General features: G+C 40.5%; 1 protein-coding gene across 1 annotated transcript; it reads left to right on the top strand.

The window, feature by feature from the left end:
* The first annotated feature begins 175 nt into the window (after positions 1-175).
* On the top strand, positions 176-17,338 carry nol10 (nucleolar protein 10). Its single transcript, XM_034857427.1, has 21 exons — positions 176-355; positions 958-1,003; positions 1,090-1,188; positions 1,317-1,394; positions 1,487-1,524; positions 2,707-2,843; positions 2,948-3,013; positions 3,206-3,266; positions 3,628-3,713; positions 4,364-4,442; positions 6,497-6,646; positions 6,817-6,883; positions 7,512-7,564; positions 10,183-10,309; positions 11,919-11,998; positions 12,151-12,249; positions 12,675-12,767; positions 13,404-13,580; positions 14,445-14,755; positions 15,072-15,174; positions 16,602-17,338. The coding sequence occupies exons 1-21, from the start codon at positions 290-292 to the stop codon at positions 16,773-16,775; spliced, it is 2,190 nt and encodes a 729-aa protein (XP_034713318.1). The 5' UTR covers positions 176-289; the 3' UTR covers positions 16,776-17,338.
* The last annotated feature ends 1,925 nt before the right edge of the window (positions 17,339-19,263 follow it).

The raw sequence follows: 19,263 nt of genomic DNA, 5'->3' as shown, positions 1-19,263 counted from the left end.
GTAACTTTAGTCTATAGTATTGTGTAGATAAAAGCGCTGCTATCTAATAAAGTATGTAACGTAAATAATAACGTTTTGTAGTGTTCCATCCATGTTAAATACATTTGTTTATATACCCAGAATTACTTTGGACAAAAGGGGAACTGTGTTCTGCAAGTTCGGTTTCTACTCGGACCCATTTCGGAAAACTCATCTTCACTTCCTGTTTTGGCTCCAAAGCAGCAACGTGCAGTTCACCGGTGTGTAGTAACGGTGTTATGTGTGGCCAGAGTCTTGCACACCTTCCACAATGCAGATATCTAGTGTGAATGACGTGAAGATTTACAATTTAAGCCATGGGAAATCTCTTCCAGAGGTAAGAACGACGGCTTGTTGCTAACGCTAGTTATATTTCCTACTCATAGGAAGTCACTCCTTAACGTTACCTTGAGGCAAGCTAGCTAGCTAACACGGCTATTACGTGATAACAGCAGTCCTGAGATAGTGTATTGATAAAATATCAAAGCCACACTCTGTTCCACAACACCACACGGTAATATAACGTTTTATTCAAACAAAGGACACTTTACGTTAGCTACAGGGGTGCTAATAAGTTTATGAACTCATGCTTACTAAGTTTACTACATAGAGGAACAAAAAAATCAAGGTAACTTTATCAGGATGCATAGTATCCTGGATCCATTAAATAACTGACCTTTAATAATAAAAATCTGCCTGCCTCTATGGAAATTTAACATAGCGGTGTGTATACTTATGCCCCCTGTATTTTAAGGTAGAACAATTATTTATTTACTCACTTTATTAATTCACCTAGATTAAAGTAAACTGAACAAAGGTCAGAAGGGAATCATTTGAAACACAGCTACACAATTTGAAAGATTTGCTGCAACTAAGCATTGCTTTTATTTTATTTAATCTTCCTGCCAAATCCTAATCACCTCTACCTCTTTAATGCAGTGGCTGTCAGATCGGAAGAAGAGACAGTTACAAAAGAAAGATGTTGGTGAGTTCCTATTTCAGCATCACCAGCTAGTTAATTGTCTTTAAAATGCATATCGTCATTCTGACTTTTTATTATTTCTTTCTCAGACATCCAGCGGAGGATTGAGCTCATCCAGGACTTTGAGATGCCCACAGTGTGCACCTCTATCAAAGTGTCCAGGGATGGCCAGTTCATCATGGCTGCAGGTAAGACATGCCGATTGTGTACCGTGTTTCAGCACACCTACCAGTTGTCAGTCAAAAACTCTAGAATATGCCCCTAAGAATATTTAGACGGTCACCACATTTTTTGTGTATGTTTCCCTTAATTTCAGGGACGTACAAACCCAGGATTCGCTGCTATGACACCTACCAGTTGTCCCTGAAGTTTGAGCGCTGTCTGGATTCAGATAGTAAGTTTTCGAAGACAGAACAAGGCTAATTGCTCTATGGCATGCATGTCACGTATGTCTAAATTGATGAATTTCTTTTCTCTCTCTCAAAGTTGTGGCTTTTGACATCCTGTCTGATGACTACTCAAAGGTAAGACATTGAGTGAACCTCTCTAACACTTTATAGATGCTGTTGGAATTTTTAGTTTTAGTGTATGATCTCTGTTGTTACTTATGCACATGGTTTGGTTTGTTAAATCACAGTATTGTCATGTCATGTGTTTAAGCGATGTCACGCATGTTTTAGGCTACAATATTTGTCGTCATATACAGCAAACATCTCCTCACTATCCGCAAGCTTCCTGCCCCGGAACACACTGTAAAAAAAGAAAAGAAACACTCTGTAGACAGCCCAGGGTCTACAACACCTGTATCACGAACCAAACACAAATAGTGTTCCAGCGTTCCATCCAATAACCAACAAGAAGGATTTGGGAAAGGGGGTTAGTGCGCGGAAACACAGAAGGGAGGGGACAGGATGAAGAGGATGGAGGAGCAAGCTAGTCTTGTTTTGTTTGAAAATACTTCAAATATCAACAAGAAGTAACCCCACCCAACATTGCTGAGAACACCTTTAAAGGAAGTGTGAGGTTATCAGAATCTGGTAATGACACGTACCTTCACATACCTGTAAAATGATAAGAACTAGACATCAAAGACCTATGTGAGTACTTGTATATATGAGTACTTAAAAGTAGTAAAAGAACAGATCTTTTATGATTAAAACTCGGCTTCAGCTATTATAGGGTAATTGCAGTGTTTTTCAACCTGGACCCTACTTACCTATGTTTTTGTGTGTAAGTGACTGATGGCAAGAACAAGCTTTGAAATTGGTCCAGTATTAACAGACCGGGCAGTGTTAACAGACCGGGCTGCAATGTAACCCTATGGGGCAAATGTTCAGTGTCAGTTTGGTCGGGTTAGGGTCAGGTCGGGATGTCTGGTCCCCCTATCTAATGGTCATTTGACGATTGTGCCAAAGCAATTGAGAAAAACTGTAACTTCCACAGAGAAAGCAGTCATTGCTGGATTAAAACTGTATTTTTGCAAATACTAAAGGTAAAAGTTGTCATTAGAGGTGAAAGTCACACATCACAACACATTTTGGAAAAACTTAGTTTTGCAGTGAATTCATAAATAGCACAGCTGGGTACGGTTTTAATGCCTAATTCAATTGACTCTTGAAATGGAAATGCAATAAAATATCAATAAAATAGTACATTTTTCTTTGTAACTACAATTGCCTTTAACGTTTTTCTGTGTGTCTGTACAGTTGGTGTTTTTACACTGTGACCGCTACGTAGAGTTCCACTCCCAGCATGGGCACTATTACAAGACACGTATTCCAAAGTTTGGACGGGACTTTTCTTACCACTACCCCTCCTGTGACCTCTTTTTTGTGGGAACAAGGTGAGAGGGACATAGAATAGTGAGGTACTCTTTCCTTCTGGCATGTTTTTAGATTAATGGCATGTCGGAGGATTAAGCTGTTAATGTTTTATTTCAATTTTCAGTTCCGAGGTCTTCAGACTGAATCTGGAACAAGGGCGCTTCCTCAACTCACTTCAGACTGATGCTGTGTAAGGCTAACAATTTGCTGTGATAATTGTGTGATCCAATACGAGTTGACTAGATTCAGCCAGATGAAAAATATTGAAATTGTTGTACCGCTAAAGTCTGCGGCGCCATCGCACATTAACCAATAAGCTCTTTGCTGTCATTGCGATCAGCTGATGTTCATGGTGCTTATTCACGTGTTTTTGATCCCTCAGGGAAAACAATGTGTGTGACATCAACCCCGTCCATCATTTGTTTGCCACAGGAACCTCTGAGGTAAGTGTGTCTGTGTGTCTGTGTCTGTCTGTCTGTGTGTGTGTGACTGTGTGTGTGTGTGAGACATTCCCTAATGGTAGGTTTTTCTCTTCTCTCACTTATTTGATATTATTTTGTATACACATCACACACCAACTGGGCTAATAAAAAATACGTTTTTTCTGAGTGTTAAAGTTTTTTTTACCTACATTAGAAGTTTCCAATATTATTTTAAGTTTAAAGTTTCCTGTTGTTAGTCTTAAAAAGGCCCAGTTAATTTAGAAGAAAAACCTTTTTAAAGTCACAAATTGAAAGCTACTGTAAATCTTCCATTACCCTGCATTTGTCTGACTGTTTGACGTGTCTTCTGTGGGATTACCAGGGAAGGGTCGAATGCTGGGACCCTCGTGTCCGGAACAGAGTTGGCATACTGGACTGCGCCCTGAGCAGCCTGACTGAAGGAACAGAGTATGTACCAAGCTGCCACACTGATATGTCAAATGATGTCAGCTGATGTCAGCCTGAGGATACATATGTAGTCACATGGCACTTTTCTCCACTGTCTGTCTCTGGATGAAAACTAGTTGCCAGCTGTTCATCATTACGGGGCACTTCAGAATATCCCGCTTTCATTATTTTCACAGATTTATCCTGTCAGAATCATATTTTTTGCCAACCAAGTTGGCACTTGGATTAATAATAAATATATTAACATTAACAATAAACATATTATAAAGGGAATAAACAATAAGGCAAAGTACTGCTGCCGTCAAGAACATAAATACAGAGTAGATATATTATGGAAAAAAAGTTAGTAAAAAGACTGTATAGACAGCCTCAAGCCTTCATGCAGCCGTCTTTTACCTCCAGGTGGCACCATCTTACAGTTTAAACTCCCTCTCCCCTTACCTATCTTCAGCTGTATGTTCAATCAAAGACCTAAAATAACCTTTTAAAGCAAATGGTTTGTGCAGTGTGTGCAAAAATATTGACCAGCGATGTGCAAAAGTTAACAGTATTAACATTACGTGCAACGGCGAAGCTTAATATTACAAAGAAACAACATTGTTTACCATTATTTTTTGTGTTTGTGTCTCACTCTCCTTTGTTTTTGACAGAGTTAAAAGTTTGCCATCCATTAGTGCGCTGAAGTTCAACGGCTCCCTCACTATGGCAGTTGGCACCAGCACAGGACAGGTGAGCCCAAAACATGAAGCTTTCAGACCCTGTCTGTCAGAATACTCTATACCATTTCATTTATTTATTGGTAAGATCAACACAATGTGTGTCATCAACATTTCTGGAAATGTGCCAGTGTTTTTTTTGGCGAGATACTTTGAAAACAGAGCGCCAGAAAACATTAGTACAGTGGACAGTGTAAACTATCAGCTGCCCGCATGGCGTGAGATTCTGACTTCTTCCTGGGATTAGTTGACCCACAAAGAAGTGGCTGATGCCACAGCTCAACGTGGAGGCCTTGTACACAAAACAGTAACAGCGCTTAACTGGTTCAATTTGAAGGGACAGTTCACATCCATTGCACACCGAGTTTCAGCTTCTCCCCTCTGGGCTTAGGTTTTCAATTAAAAAATACACAAAAACAGTTTTGTCCCTGCACCTGTTACACTGAGGAATAAGTCATAGCTGTTCTTTGTACAGGTGTTTGTTTGGTGTTTATTTACTGTTTCTTTTAGTAATATTTAGTTCACGTCAATATCTAAGTATAATCTGGTCCGGTAAGAACTTTTAAATCTTAATTTTAAACTTTTTAACCCTCCTGTTGTCCTTGGGGTCAAATTAGATTTTTCATTTTCTAAAAGTTTCAAAATCAGAAATTTTGGGTTTCCTTCAACCAAATTGTAAAAAAAAACATAACATGGATGGTTCCCTACAATGCTCTTCACAAGTTAAATGACTGATCAGTTCACCATTTTCATTGAATTTGGGTGTTTTATTTCATTTTTATAGCATTTGAAGAAGAAAAAAAGGATTTAAGATTAAAAAAAAGTGACAGAAATATGGGGAGGGGGACAACAAAAATGTCCCAAAAACCGCAGAAAATATCGACAAAGACATTGTAAAAAGTGAGAAAGAACTTTGGGAAAATTTGTAAAAACGTCAAAAGTGACAAACAATGTCGGAGAAAGCTTTAAAAACTTTGTCAAAACAGTAACAAAATCGTTCAAAAAAATCGACAAAGGACTTTGGGAAAAGTGACAAAGGTGTCTTAAAGAGGTTTTCACTTAAAGGTTTGACCCAAAAAAACTAAATGTTTTATGGTATACGTGAAGTACCACACGAGTACAAATGAAACTAAATTGTACATTTGAATCTTTACTATTTCTTTATTTCCATTGTCATGAGTTGAATGATGTGTGATTTGTTTGTTTTTATGTGTGCATGAGGACTCTACTGCAAACAAAGTCTACGTCTGGGTACAAATAAAGGAACTTGAACATTATCTCACGCCTCTAGAAGGTTACACTGTCCTCAAACCAGTCGACGTCAGGAGCAGCCAGTTCCCTTCTTATGTTGCCTCTTTTGGTTTGATGCTTGGTGTTTCCACTTTCCACATTACTTACACCGATTACATCAGAGGCCAGAGCATCAACTCTTAAACTCTTAATCTTTTCCTTTAAAATATCCAGTGTAATCGGCATCACTGGTGTTCTCGCAAATTTTTTAACCTGGTGAGGAAATGTTCTCATTGCGCCGTCCCTAGCCACCAAGACAACTGCTGAAATTATGTGACATATCACATAATTGTTTACAGAAATGTACTATTTTAAGGGGATTTTGTCATTCATTACTTTATTTAACAGGATGGTAGAAGCCATAGTTGATAGATAGATGGTAGAAGGATGGTAAACCTGCCAATAGCGCGGCAGGTAGATAAGCCAGTTTGTGATTGATTCCTGACGCAAGAGAAATAAATGTGCAGGTTTCCAGACCGAGCTGCAGGGCAAAATTACTCAGTCTAAAAGCCTCAGCTTAAGCGACAAATGTTCTGGGTTTGACTGTTCAATGGTTCTTGCTTATTAAAAGAAATAGAGTAATAGCTGGTTTTATCTTTTACAGAGTAAATATTGAACTTGAGCTACCCTTGCTTTTTAAAGAATCGCAGATTGAATCGTAATTGCAATATTTCGCAGATAAATCAAAATTTGATTTCCTCCCCTCAAATTGTTCAGCCCTAGTTTTGATGTAAACAGGACAGTTGCAGTGGGGAAAATGGTTGCTTTGTCTTGAAGGTGCTGCTCTATGACCTGCGCTCCAGCCAGCCGCTGCTGGTTAAAGACCACTTCTACAACCTGCCAATCAAGTCGCTCAACTTCCAAGATCAGATGGACCTGGTCGTGTCTGCCGACTCCAAGATCATAAAACTCTGGAACAAAGACAGCGTAAGATTCAGTCCCAGCCCTCACAGGGACTGACTCCTCTGACTTGTGCCGCATGTGAATGATGATGTGTTAGGATTGTTTACATTTTTGTATATTATATTTTCTAAGTGTCCTCACTCTAATATCAGGACTCTATTTAATGTCATTTATCTCTTATGTATTCACCACAGGGCAAGGTCTTCTCCTCCATACAGCCTCAGACCAACATCAATGATGTTTGCATCTACCCTAATTCAGGTGAGAACACTTTCCCCAACAGCATAACGTACACTTCATTGATCCCATTCAGTGTACAAATATGAGAGGAAATTCATAGAAAGTTTACCCTAAAAAGTACTAAATGCAAAATGAGCTTCAGAATTTTTTTATTTTCACAATAAGTATACTTATGTGGAATTTGCCTTGGTGGAAGGTGCAAATATAAACAAACACAGATTGATTGATTGGTAGATAGATGGATCGATAGCTAGATAGCGCTTTATTATCCGTAGACACAGAAATATGTCTTGAAGAACAAACTCCAACAATTACTACACAATTGCAACCTGAAGTCCAAAAACTAAAGACATGTTGGCGTCATTAAAAACATAAATCATTTAAATTAAAATATAGATTATTTTTCATTTTTTTGGAAAGAAATACATGTATATGCTGCAATTATATATGCAAAAGTATATTCAAATAGAAAGCTTTATCAGCCACAATCAGAATTACACATGCCAGTTTTGTTTTGAAAGTGCAACGGCACCTTGAAATACACATGAGTCATGACGGAAACTAAATTCAGAGTTTACACAAAAGACAGTTAACATGCCCTGCTTTTGTCCTCCCTTTGTTTTGCCTGCATCCTGTGTCACCTTATCAGGTATGCTCTTCACTGCCAATGAGGATCCTAAAATGAACACATTCTACATCCCGGTGAGTGCTGAGGCTTTTACTTTTTTACTGCTGACATTACAACCTGCAGCCAACAGGTCGTGTTCACAACCTGTTCATCAGGTGCTGGGTTGATGCGTTCATATTGAGACAAATACTTTTATGGTGCAATGAAGGGTATTTGGTGTTACAGAACCGCTGTTTGTACAAGCTTCAGCTTAAGTAATTCAGGTGTTTAAGGAAGTGTTGCGGAAAGGAGGCAATAAAGTGTATGGGCATTAATGTGGTTCTCACGAGGCCACTGCATAATAAGTAAAGCTGCTGAAAGCTTGATGTCATCAACAAACGTGTGACTCTCATATGATCTGACATTAATCTAGAGAAGGTGTGTGTGTGTGTGTGTGTGTGTGTGTGTGTGTGTGTGTGTGTGTGTGTGTGTGTGTGTGTGTGTGTGTGTGTGTGTGTGTGTACAGAGTAAACTTGACTTTGCTTTGTGTAAATGGATGAAGTTCTGACCTGCTGGACGTGCTGAAAAAGCAACTGTTTTGCTAATTTAGAGTTCTTTGATGGCCTTGAGCTTCAGGAAATTGTGACAAGCATTCCTACTACTTTCTTAAACTCAATTGACCAAACAATGAAGGGATACATTTAGACAATAATTGGAATATTAATCGATAACGGAAATATAAAGTTATAACAATAATATCCCTTCAGGCTGATTGAAGACATGATTACCCTGTTGGGTTGTAAAAAAACTAAAGTAATTTTCCCATGATAAAGTATTTTCTGAAAGGACTGCATTAAATGTTGTTGTACATGTAGAATGACAATAAGGGACTGTTTAGTTAATGGGCTACCAGAGGAGTTTTGGGGTCTGGGGTCAAAAAAGACTTGACCTTCCTTTACACAATAATACATTTTTCTATAATTATTTCAGTAGATTTACTCACTAATATTGTTGTGGAAATACAAACTAAATGCACACTCACTGCATTACTTCAAATACAAACTTCCTCCTCTAGTGAACTAGTGTTCACATTAAATAAACCAATAAAACATTGAGACCATTCAACAATGCACGCTGGGTAATAACACATTCAACGCGTAAACTGGTTGCTATGGACTCGTCACTTGGCTTCCTCAATAGTTGTATATTTTAGCATAGGTAAAGCTGCCGGAGCTGAACATTATCCAAAACTCAATTTTGAGCGTAAATTTGGGAGCGTGCATACTTCCATGTCTTCCTTCTCAAATAACTTACTCTCAAAACTAACTCAAATACCGAAAGAATATTTGGGTCGGGTATGGCCGCAGCCTGGAGACCTCCTGTCTCCTGCCCTCTCGGCTGGTGCTTTCCGCAAGCTTTAACTTTTCAAAATAAAAGCTTGCGTCTGGTCCGCTATGTTTTTATACGTTGGTGTTTATGATGTTTTTGAACTAAACAGTACAGAAATCATGCTAATGAATACAATTATTCTTTCAGCAGATGCCTTAGTTACAACACAATGGAACTAGCAAAGCAGATGTGTGTTTACGGATATGTAGGGGCGGGATTCATTCACTTTGGGAAATCCCACAGTCTCTACAAAGCTACACCTCAAATTGTTTGGCTGACTAAACAGGGAGGGACCCATCTTCTAGTGATGGGGAGCCAAGACTGAGAGAGCTACATGAAGCTACATGGAAAAAGATGCACCAAACAAGCCACTTTGAAATTTTGCCACTTTCATAAATACAAATGGGTGACCCTCCCCCCTAGACTTAAAAAAGTTGGATGACCCTCACCTTAACAAAGAAATAAAAGACATGACCCTCCCCTAATTTCCTCCGGTGGTCCATCCCATGAATACCAAATGGTCCTTAAAGACAATTTTATACCAAATGTTCTACTCTTCGATCTTTATCTAAAAAAACTTAAAAATGCATATCATAACATATTATTTTAAAAAAAATGTTACAATCATTCCCCAAAATGAGCAAGCAGGCGAGCTCAAAGTCTGTTATTTCCCGTAGCGAAGACTTTGAGAAAAGCAACACAGAAAGCGAAAGGAGAGAGCCTGACATTGGATGACACTGAAGTCAGGCTTAATCCTACGTCTGTTGATCCAGACTAGCTGCAGACAGATGTCCCAGGAATGCACAAATACTGTCCTGCCAATTTTTTCAGCCCAGGGAATCTTTCTACATTTCACCTCCACAAATAGATTGAATTTACACCCAAATGCGGCGGAATGTTGCTGAGAAGATTCACAAAGGTGCTAATGATAATATATGTACAGAATACGCGCACATGGTGTATAAATATCTAGCTATCTCGTAATGTCAAGTCACTTGGGACCCCTCTTCATATGTTGCATATGTCTATGGGTTGTAACCAGATCTACAAAGTTAAATTGATTGCTTAACCGGAGAAGCAGTGACACTTAGCTGTGCCAATGCTTTTGCATATATTACCATTTCTGGGGTTACACTTCAGCACAATCCCACGATTCTTTGGAAAAAGGAAGAGCTCAGCCTGATTCTAACTAGAATGAAAATATGGGCTCTACAGTCTATTTTTGGTTTGACAAATACATGACGGGTTTCATACTTACTCAACGGTCTAAATCTGAACGTGTGTGTCTGTCTGTCTGTCTGTCTGTGTGTGTGTGTGTGTGTAGGCGCTGGGCCCTGCACCTCGGTGGTGCTCCTTCCTTGACAACTTGACAGAGGAGCTGGAGGAGAGCCCGGAGAGCACAGTGTACGATGACTACAAATTTGTAACCCGGAAGGACCTGGAAAATCTCGGTGAGACCTTGCTGTCTTAATTTGTCCTCATAAAACCTCACTGCATGTAAGCAAGAAAGAAATGTCAAAGTTAAACAACCAAACATAGCAGCCCTTATTGGTTGATTTACTCTTTTAGTTCAAAAGCCCATGAAGAGGTAATTTAATCTCAGCCCTGAAAGTTAAACCTAAACGTATGAATCAATCTGACACACTTTGCCACCTTAGGGGTTTGCACAGGTGGCAACACTGCCTAACCAGAAGCTGAGAGAGTGATGGAGAGGTTTAAATAAGAAAAGTAGTGCGGGGTGTAGGGAAGGAGGGTCAGGGGGGTGGATACTGGAAGGGTTGAATGAACATTGGAATGCAGGCTCAGCAGTAAAGAGATCAAATGACAAGAAGCAGAAAGGTGGTTGGCTGCTGTGGAATAAAAGGAGAGTCGGGGGGCAGGGAGCAGAACAGCAGTGTTGGTTTACAGAAGCTGTGTAATGTGGCCCTGTTATGCAACCTTAAGGCAGCATGGGAAGAACACATTAGACGAAAGTCAAAGGATTACCAAAGATATACGATTCATCATAAACAGGCTGTCGCCGGCTAAAGAACTTTTTATTCGATTAACACTCAGTTGATTTTGTCAACTAATCGATTAGTTGATATTTATTCAAAAGATCTGTAATGAAATGTAATGAATCATGCAAAAGCACCATTTTATATCTCATTTTAACCAGGGATGAATGAGTACAAACTCTGAACTTCTTTGGCACCAGAGTGAAAGTAAGAGAATCCCCAACTTCATGAGAATCTGTCCTTTGGGCAGCATCACTATCTGTAAAGAAAAGAAAAGAATTGTAGTCCATTCAGCCAGTCCTGGCTAGTACAGTAGCCATTTGCAGCGTGTTGTATTATTATTTTTCACAACTTTATCGAACTATAAGCGCTGCTCGGCTGCGGCTCATGTAGAATTTTTTTCTGTCTAGCTGTCACACACATTCAGTGTGCAAGTGGGGGAAGGACAGAGCCTGGCTTAGCCAGCTGAAGCACGTAGCAATGTGCCACCGGCAAGGGAGGGAGAAGCCGGTACTGCGTGTAGCGCTGTGCCCCGGGTGGGGGAGGGAGGGAGCCGGCTGGAAAAGCGGTAGCCTGTTAACGGGAAGTAATAAGTCTTAAGGGACGTAGCATCTCTCTGCCCCTACTGCGGGCGTCGGAGACATATCCACACACAGAGATACCTCGATAGATTCATTTATAGTTAGATTTATTATTATAATAATAATAATTATTATTATTCGATAGTATTTCAGTACAAAACATGTTAACCTAATGGTGGTGATAGAGAAAAATCAGGAGATCACCAAAGTCAGATTCATCCTGGAAATCATTGATGCCTGTACAAAATTTTCTGGAAATCCATTCAATAGTTGTTGTTTTATTTCAGTTTGGACCAAAGTGGTGGGCCGTCCAACCGACAGACCAGTGGATTGTTATCCATATACACACAGTCATGAGTGGCTGGCTTGATTGGGCTACGAAGCTCTAGATGTTTGTGCCCAGAATTTCCGATAACTTGTTTTTGTTAATCTATTCAGCCGATTCCAGATTACTGTAATTACTTTTCCTTATTTTGTGTCAGGTTTGTCCCACCTGGTGGGATCATCTCTTCTAAGAGCCTACATGCACGGCTTTTTCATGGACATCAGGCTTTATCACAAGGTAAGGTGTCTAACTGCTATATGAACTTGGTGTTAACATATCTTGAATGATAAGCTGTGTTACACAATTCAGACTGATCATGACATAACCGACCAAACCTGTTGTAAAAGTGCCTCAAAACAGTTTGTTTTTGCTGTTTGGTTTGGCTGCAGGTCAAAAGCCTGGCAAATCCTTTCGCATACGAGGAGTATCGCAAAGATAAGATCCGGCAGAAGATTGAGGAGTCCAGGACCCAGAGAGTGCAGGTTAAGGTGAGAGGTCCTAACACAATGTCTCGTCTTTCCACTAGTGGTTCCAGCTTCACCTAGTTTGTAGAATAAAACTATTCAGATCTCTGACACTGAGAAGTATCTTTGTTTAAGGGATAAAATCATGCAAAAAAAAAATCTTTTACTTTTTGCCACTTCCTGTTGTTGACATGCATCAGCTCTCCCAAGCATTTTATGGGGTAAAATGTACTTTTCAAACTAGTTTGTACTGGTTACTGCCTGTCAATCTGTTTAACGCCTGAGGACAAAAGTTTTTTCATATCCTGTCACATTCCTCTCAATAGCTTAGTAATTATTTGTTGCTTGTCTGTTGAAATGTACGTGCTGTTCTTTTCATGAATGATTGGTTCATATTACCCTTTTACCTGTGTGCGTTATCAAATGTGCACATGTTCTGACGGTTACAGAAGCTGCCCAAGGTGAACAAGGAGCTGGCTCTCAAGCTGATGGAGGAGGGTGATGACGAAGCGGAACTGGCTTCTAGGAAAAAGAAGGGCAAGGTAAGAGAACATAGATTACCTAATCAAGATGTTTTTGTCTCCATTTATCCTTCTCACGTCACTTCTGTCTTTAGGTTAGATAATACTTTATTCATCCCACAGTGTGAAAATGTCCTTATTACAGCAGCAGTTTCCAACAGTAAAAAGCAAAAAAACCCAAAAAAAAACACAACAGACAATGAGCAAAAGGTATTGAATGAATGTAAAGTAAAAGTATTAAATAAAAGGTATTGTAAAGTGAGGTTGTCATAGTAAAAAAAAAAAAAATATTGCATTGTAAGTAACTCAGTGACGTTAAAATTAAATTGAATATGTAATCAAATAGTATAGCAAAAGTAAGTAACCATAATGTAAATAATATTGAACTTTGACCATAAATAATATTGAAAATGTAAGTACTTGTAATAGAAAAATATAAATACAGATAATAAAGATATACAGAGAGTGTGTGGAGTAATTGAGAAAACAGGAACAGAAAATACAACACTATCATGAAGTGCAGGTGTCTGACATCAAAACAGAATGCCTTTATGGAAAAAAAAACCAATAATGTTCTTGCTGTATTTCCCACTACAGCATCTGTAAGCAGGAGAAAACCCCTTATAATATCCCCATCTCAAATTTCCACACCTGTAGGCTCTCCCCAGCGTCCTGGGAGACGACCGCTTCAAGGTGATGTTCGAGAACCCAGACTACCAGGTGGACGAGCAGTGCGAAGAGTTCCGCCTCCTCAACCCCATTGTCTCTAAGGTTGGACAAAAGCGGAAGAAGAAGCTGCAACTGCTGGCTCAGCAGGCCGCCGATTCCCAACAGGTAATGCTGAACTTGTCAGTGTGTTGCTGTGTTACATTTCCTGCCCAGGTATGGGGAATGCATCAAGTTTGATAATAGCTTGCGATTACGGGGCTATGTTTCTCCCTTACTCCAATCCTCCACCAAGCGTCCTACACCACTTACCACACTGGGAGCGTCTCAGAAGCTGAGCCTCTGGCCTGCCTGACTCGCAGATTTTTTCAGGATTTCTACGAGGTATGGAAAACTTGGAAAAGTATGGAATTTGATTTTAGTCATTTCCAGGTCTGGATAAGTATGGTGTATGTGTTGGAACCCTGTATATTGTCTCTACAATTGCGTGTTTATTAAGCTAGTATCTACCTACCACTCCAAGCACTCCTGCAGTTTAACTCCATGCCTTCTCTTTTCTAATGATGTCCTAAAAAAAAAGACCTGTGATATCTATTATGTTTTTAATTGTTACACCTCCAAGATGAATCTCACATTTTGCCCAGGGTGTTAAAAGAAGACACAAATGATATTTGGGGGTGTCTTTTTGTTAACTGACTGGATACTCTCGGTGTCTTACTGCCTCCCCGGCTGTCCGAACGGTCCGTGTGAAAATAGACCTGCAGCGTATCTTTAGACGAGCGGAGCTGCTTCACTCATGCTTCTGGGACGCGCCATAGCTGGTGGAATATCAAGAGTTAACTTGAACGGCAGCAATTAGTCATGGACACAACTGGTTGAAAACAGGTTATTCACAGGTCTCTGCAAGCAAGCGGTGTTTAGAATATTTTCTAACATTTTATAGGGTAAGGGAGGATGAAGCTTCAGGTCTGTACTCCGTGCCAAGAAAGAATATCACATTAATAACTTTGGCTTTGTAAAATATCTTTCCAGGCGGATGAAGACGACGAGGAGCCCGAGGGGCAAGCCAGCTCCGAGGAGGAGAGCTCGGACGACGACAAGAGCTGGGTGGAGGAGGTGAGGGAGCAGCGGAGGTTGCTTTGGGAGGAAGGCCGAGACCGCCGGAGGCAGGAGAGGAAGCAAGCTGACCGCAACACCGTCCTGCTGGAGGGGGAACAGAACGGAGAAGAAACTTCAAACATGGCTGAGAGCAAGAAGACAAGTCAGCCTCAGTACTATCAGATCAAAGCTGGGGAGGAGTTCAGGAGTTTTAACGACATGGCCCGCAAGCAGAGACTACAGAAGTATGTTTTTTTTGGAAATGTTTTAAATGGAACTGTTCGGGGTGTGCTGGCTCGTTGTGTGGAACACTCATTGAAACCTATCATGCAGATTGCTTTAGGATTTGCAGCTGTTGGTAGATAACCTGAACTGTGCAGTTGTGGAAGAAGCTTTGAGGAGCATGCTGTTTCTACATGAACAGATTACCAAACCTAAATCCATAAATAAGAATAAAAATGATGAGAACAAGAAATAAAACTAAACAGTAACACACTACTCTCTGACTGCACTGTATAAGGTTTTGTGTGATGTTTCTAAGGAACCTGTGTATTCTTCCAGGGCTTCTTTGGAGGACCGTCTAAAGTTAGAGGAGCACTCTGGAACGAGCCACATTGTTGACACTGCAGTGGGCAGCAAGCAGCTCAGCTTCACTCTCAAAAAGGTAAACTGTGTGTTCACCATCCTCCTTCTCTTATAACTCAATCCTATGACTCCATTCTTTAAAGCAACAAAGAACAAATATAAAACCCAAAACATGTTGTCTGCTGTAACCCAGTTCAGCCAATTGTCCAACTTGGAGAGGATGCAATCAGGTGGGCTGAAGATTATTGGCAAGAAGAAGCTTTCAATTCCTACAGTCTCTCAAAAATACTTACTTTTTAGAAAGGATCCTTGTAAATTACTGGGATAACCTTACAGGCACCGCCTGTGATTTAATTGTTCAAACATTCAGGAAGATTTCCGTGTTGTGCCTTTTTTCACTTGCCATGGCGATACCAGAAATAATGTGAAAGGGACAGCCCAGCGGTGCTTATCCCTGCAATACTCCTGCTAGGGATGTTACAATACCAAAAATCTATTAGTCAGTACCAATACCACCAAAAGTAAACAATACTCAATACCAAATTTGATACAACATTGTGTAGTTAAGTTAGCTAATGTCAACTAACGCTGTGACAGAGAACAGCAGGGAGAAACAGACTTTGCTACCAGTGTGCGAGCTCCAGGTGAAGTCGGGAAATACGTTGCTGTAGATGTAACGTTACAGTAACTGGGGTGGGAAATTGGTCGGCCAGATTACTCTGCATATTAATCCCTGTGACCATTCACACATGACTCAATGCAGGAAATGTTCTTGCACATTTCAGGGCAAGACTGCACGTGTGAAAGGGGCTTTAGAGTAATACAAGTAAAAAAAATAACTTCAAAAAACTTAGAAAGCCGTAAAGAAATGTGAAAGCAGTGAAAACACAATTAATAGGTCTAAAGTCCACCATGTTATAATAGAAAACCTAAGTATAATTTTGATATACAAAAGGGTTGTTTGGGGTATGTTACTATCAATTCACCAAAATGGACAATAAAAAATTTAAAAACATTCTCGTCCCCCTAGCCTAGAGCTAGACAATAAATCAATATTATATTGAGATCGTGAGATGAGACTAGATATCGTCTAAGATCTTGTGTTTTATTTCCTGGTTTTAAAGGCTGCATTACAGTAAAGTTATGTCATATCCTGAACTTACCAGACTGTTGTATTATTTGCCTTTACCCACTTAGTCATTTTATCCACATTACTGGTGATTATTCATCAAAATTCTCATTGTGTATATAGTTTGTGAAAGCACCAATAGTCAACACTACAATATCGTTGCAGTATCGATATCAAGGTTTTTTGTCAAAAATACCGTGATATTTGATTTTCTCCACATCGCCCAGCCCTACCTGGAAGGGAATAATGATATATAGCTCTTGCTCCCCGCTGTGTATAATGGTATAATTATTTGACCCAATGAAGATACAGGTGGCTGAAATCCAGTGGTTTCAACACAATTTATGTAACATGCGTTATTCTGTCCTCATTTGCAGTCAGAGCAGCAGAGGAGGCAGCAGCAGGCCGAGCGGGAACACCACGAGGAGAGGAAGAAGCTGAGGCGCTCAGCTGGACATCTGAGCAGCGGCCGCGGGAGAGGCTGGGGCGGCGGCAGGGGGAGAGGAGGACGAGGGGGACGAGGGGGAGGGAGGGGGAGAGGCCGGTACTGAGAAGGGCAGCCTAGTATATATCCAGGGCTTTACAGAGGCATTACTGGCACTGGGTTTTGTATTTGCTTCCATTAACACAAGTGTTGAAGAATACAGATTTTAAGCCCTAGAGCCTTACTGGAGACTGAGGATTCAGCACATGTGGCAAAGACTGACACAGATGAGCAGACAAGCCTTAAACCTCCCCCACCCCCGCCCCTGCTCCTGGGTGGTATGTGCCATGTGTTTAGCTGCTTTTCTGCAAATTCTGAGCATAATCAGAAAGATTACTTATTTTGCTGCCTGTGTGTGATGTTTATGCCATTATCCAAAGGCAGGGATGGCCCCAGACGGAGTTAGAGATATGAAAAGCTGAAAGGACTCAACATGACCCGCCTTGTCTCAGACGTCTAGTTTCTTACAAGTGCTCCTCATTGGAGCCTACTATTTCAGTTAATGGAGGGGGAGAACGTTTATACTGGTGCAAACACAGTTTGTATTTTAATCTTTTTTGTTATTACTGCATATTGTTAAGCCAATACTGGATTAACAGCTATTGTCCTAATATATTTGGTACAACATTTTTTGACTACATTGCTTTTTTTTTCCAACCGCCAAAATGTCTCAAACTACTTTCATGCGTCAGAAGTAAGAGGAGGGGAGGAGAAAAATGTGAATGAGGGAATTTTCTTTGTTCTTCCCCCACCAACAACTGAAGTTCTTGGAAATAGAAGGACTGTCTGGGTGTCCTTCCCATCCCCCAGTGTGCTGATGGTGTGAACCCCTTCTGCTTCAGCATCGGTTCATTTCAAATGGGAGGGAGGCGCCTTTCAGCCCTCAGCATGCAAACACTGGCCTCCAGGCTCATTTGATGTCGCCATGCTTTTTCACCATCACCGATCTGTCAGGGTTAGTGTCTGCATGAGCAACCACCTATTGAAGAGAAATCCAGTAAATTAGCATGTTGGACAACAAATTTCACCCTGGACATTTTCTACAAGAGCCAGACATAATTTCACCGTAACCTTTAGAAGAATAGTTCAGTTTGGGGGAATGCACTTATTTCAGTTTCATGCTGGGTGTTACATAAGAGGATTGTACGGTAAATACCGAGCTAAAGCTGGCAACTGGCTAGCTTGGCATAGAGACTGGAAATGAGAAAACTGCTAGCTTGCCTCCGTCCAAAGGTAAAGGAACTTGCATACCACCACAGATTAAGCTCACTGATTGATACATTGTATCTTGTTTGTTAAAAGGTTTAAAGGTCCCATGACATGGTGCTCTTTTGATGCGTGTCCCCGAATACTGTATGTGAAGTTTCTTTCCCAAAATTCAACCACTAGAACCAGTCCCGCAATGAGCTTTCCCTAGCATGTGCCATTTCTGAGTCTATAGCTTGTGACCTTGACCAACTGCCACTTTGCTTGTTTGAAAGCCATGATGTCTCTCTCTCTCATGGGTGGGCCAAATTCTTTGGGCAGGAAAAACAGAGAAAGGAGAGGTAACCTTGCCCCTTATGACCTCATAAGGGGCAAGATTCCAGATTGGCTCATCTGAGCTTTAATTTTCTCAAAGGCAGAACAGGACACCCAGGGCTCGGTTTACACCTATCGTTATGTCTAGCCACTGGGGGACCTTTTTTTTACTTTGTAAGCTAAGCTAAAAGTCTCAAGGCTACAGCTGCATATTTAACATACAAACATAAGAGTTGTATTAGTTCCCTCATCTAACTCCCAGCCACAACGCAAATAAGTGTTTTTTACTCTCCAATATGAAGAGCTATTTCTTTACTTTCTTACATCCCCTTTTGTTATTGCTGTGTAACATTGTATACAGCTAAAACAGGGTCTCATCATACTTTGAAACAAATTAACTGGTACAAAGCATTTTGAGGGTAAACAGGAGGATTTTCATCCAGGTTTTTGTTGAGAGATTACTGAGGCCAGGCAACAAAGCTTTGTGTTGGCACACCAGTGACTGTCCCACTGTAGAACAAATAAACTTCATTTAGCAGAGTGTGATCTGTTAAAAGTCTTTAAGCTGGGTTCCAGGCAAATATCTCTTTCCCTTCTCTTTCTCTTTGGCTTCACCATGACAACTGGCAATCAGGCCTAAGGAAGTGGGTCAACCAAAGCTGGCACAAAGAATAAGGAAACTGAATTTCCACAAAGACACAGAAGTGCGTGACCGGGTTAGCTCAGTTGGTTGAGCAGGCGCACATATGTAGAGGTGTATGCCTCTATGCAGAGGTTTTAGGGTTTAAGTCTGGCCTGGATTCTTTCCTGCATGTCTTTCTCTCCCATTTCATATATAGCTGTCCACTCCTTTAGATGGACCTTTAATGCCAAACCTATGTAGACCAAATGTAGACTGGTCTGCGGTTTGAGATTTGAGATATGAAATTAATCAAGGCATGTTTTCACTTGTAATGATCAAAGATATTGCTTAATCTAATCAGAGCTTGATTGCAGTAGGACATTAGGCATAATGGTACATTATGGTGTGTTTA

Source organism: Etheostoma cragini, chromosome 20 (genome assembly GCF_013103735.1).
Source record: "Etheostoma cragini isolate CJK2018 chromosome 20, CSU_Ecrag_1.0, whole genome shotgun sequence".
Taxonomy (NCBI): domain Eukaryota; kingdom Metazoa; phylum Chordata; class Actinopteri; order Perciformes; family Percidae; genus Etheostoma; species Etheostoma cragini.
Note: the sequence above shows the minus strand (reverse complement) of the source record. Positions and strands in the feature narration are given on the sequence as shown.

What these genes read in the sequence shown, in the direction of transcription:
- nol10 (XM_034857427.1), top strand. Translation starts at nt 290, where the DNA reads ATGCAGATATCTAGTGTGAATGACGTGAAGATTTACAATTTAAGCCAT. An exon ending in ATGGGAAATCTCTTCCAGAG is followed by an intron (nt 356 to 957) that starts GTAAGAACGACG and finishes TCTTTAATGCAG; the next exon opens with TGGCTGTCAGATCGGAAGAA. An exon ending in TTGGCACCAGCACAGGACAG is followed by an intron (nt 4,443 to 6,496) that starts GTGAGCCCAAAA and finishes TTTGTCTTGAAG; the next exon opens with GTGCTGCTCTATGACCTGCG.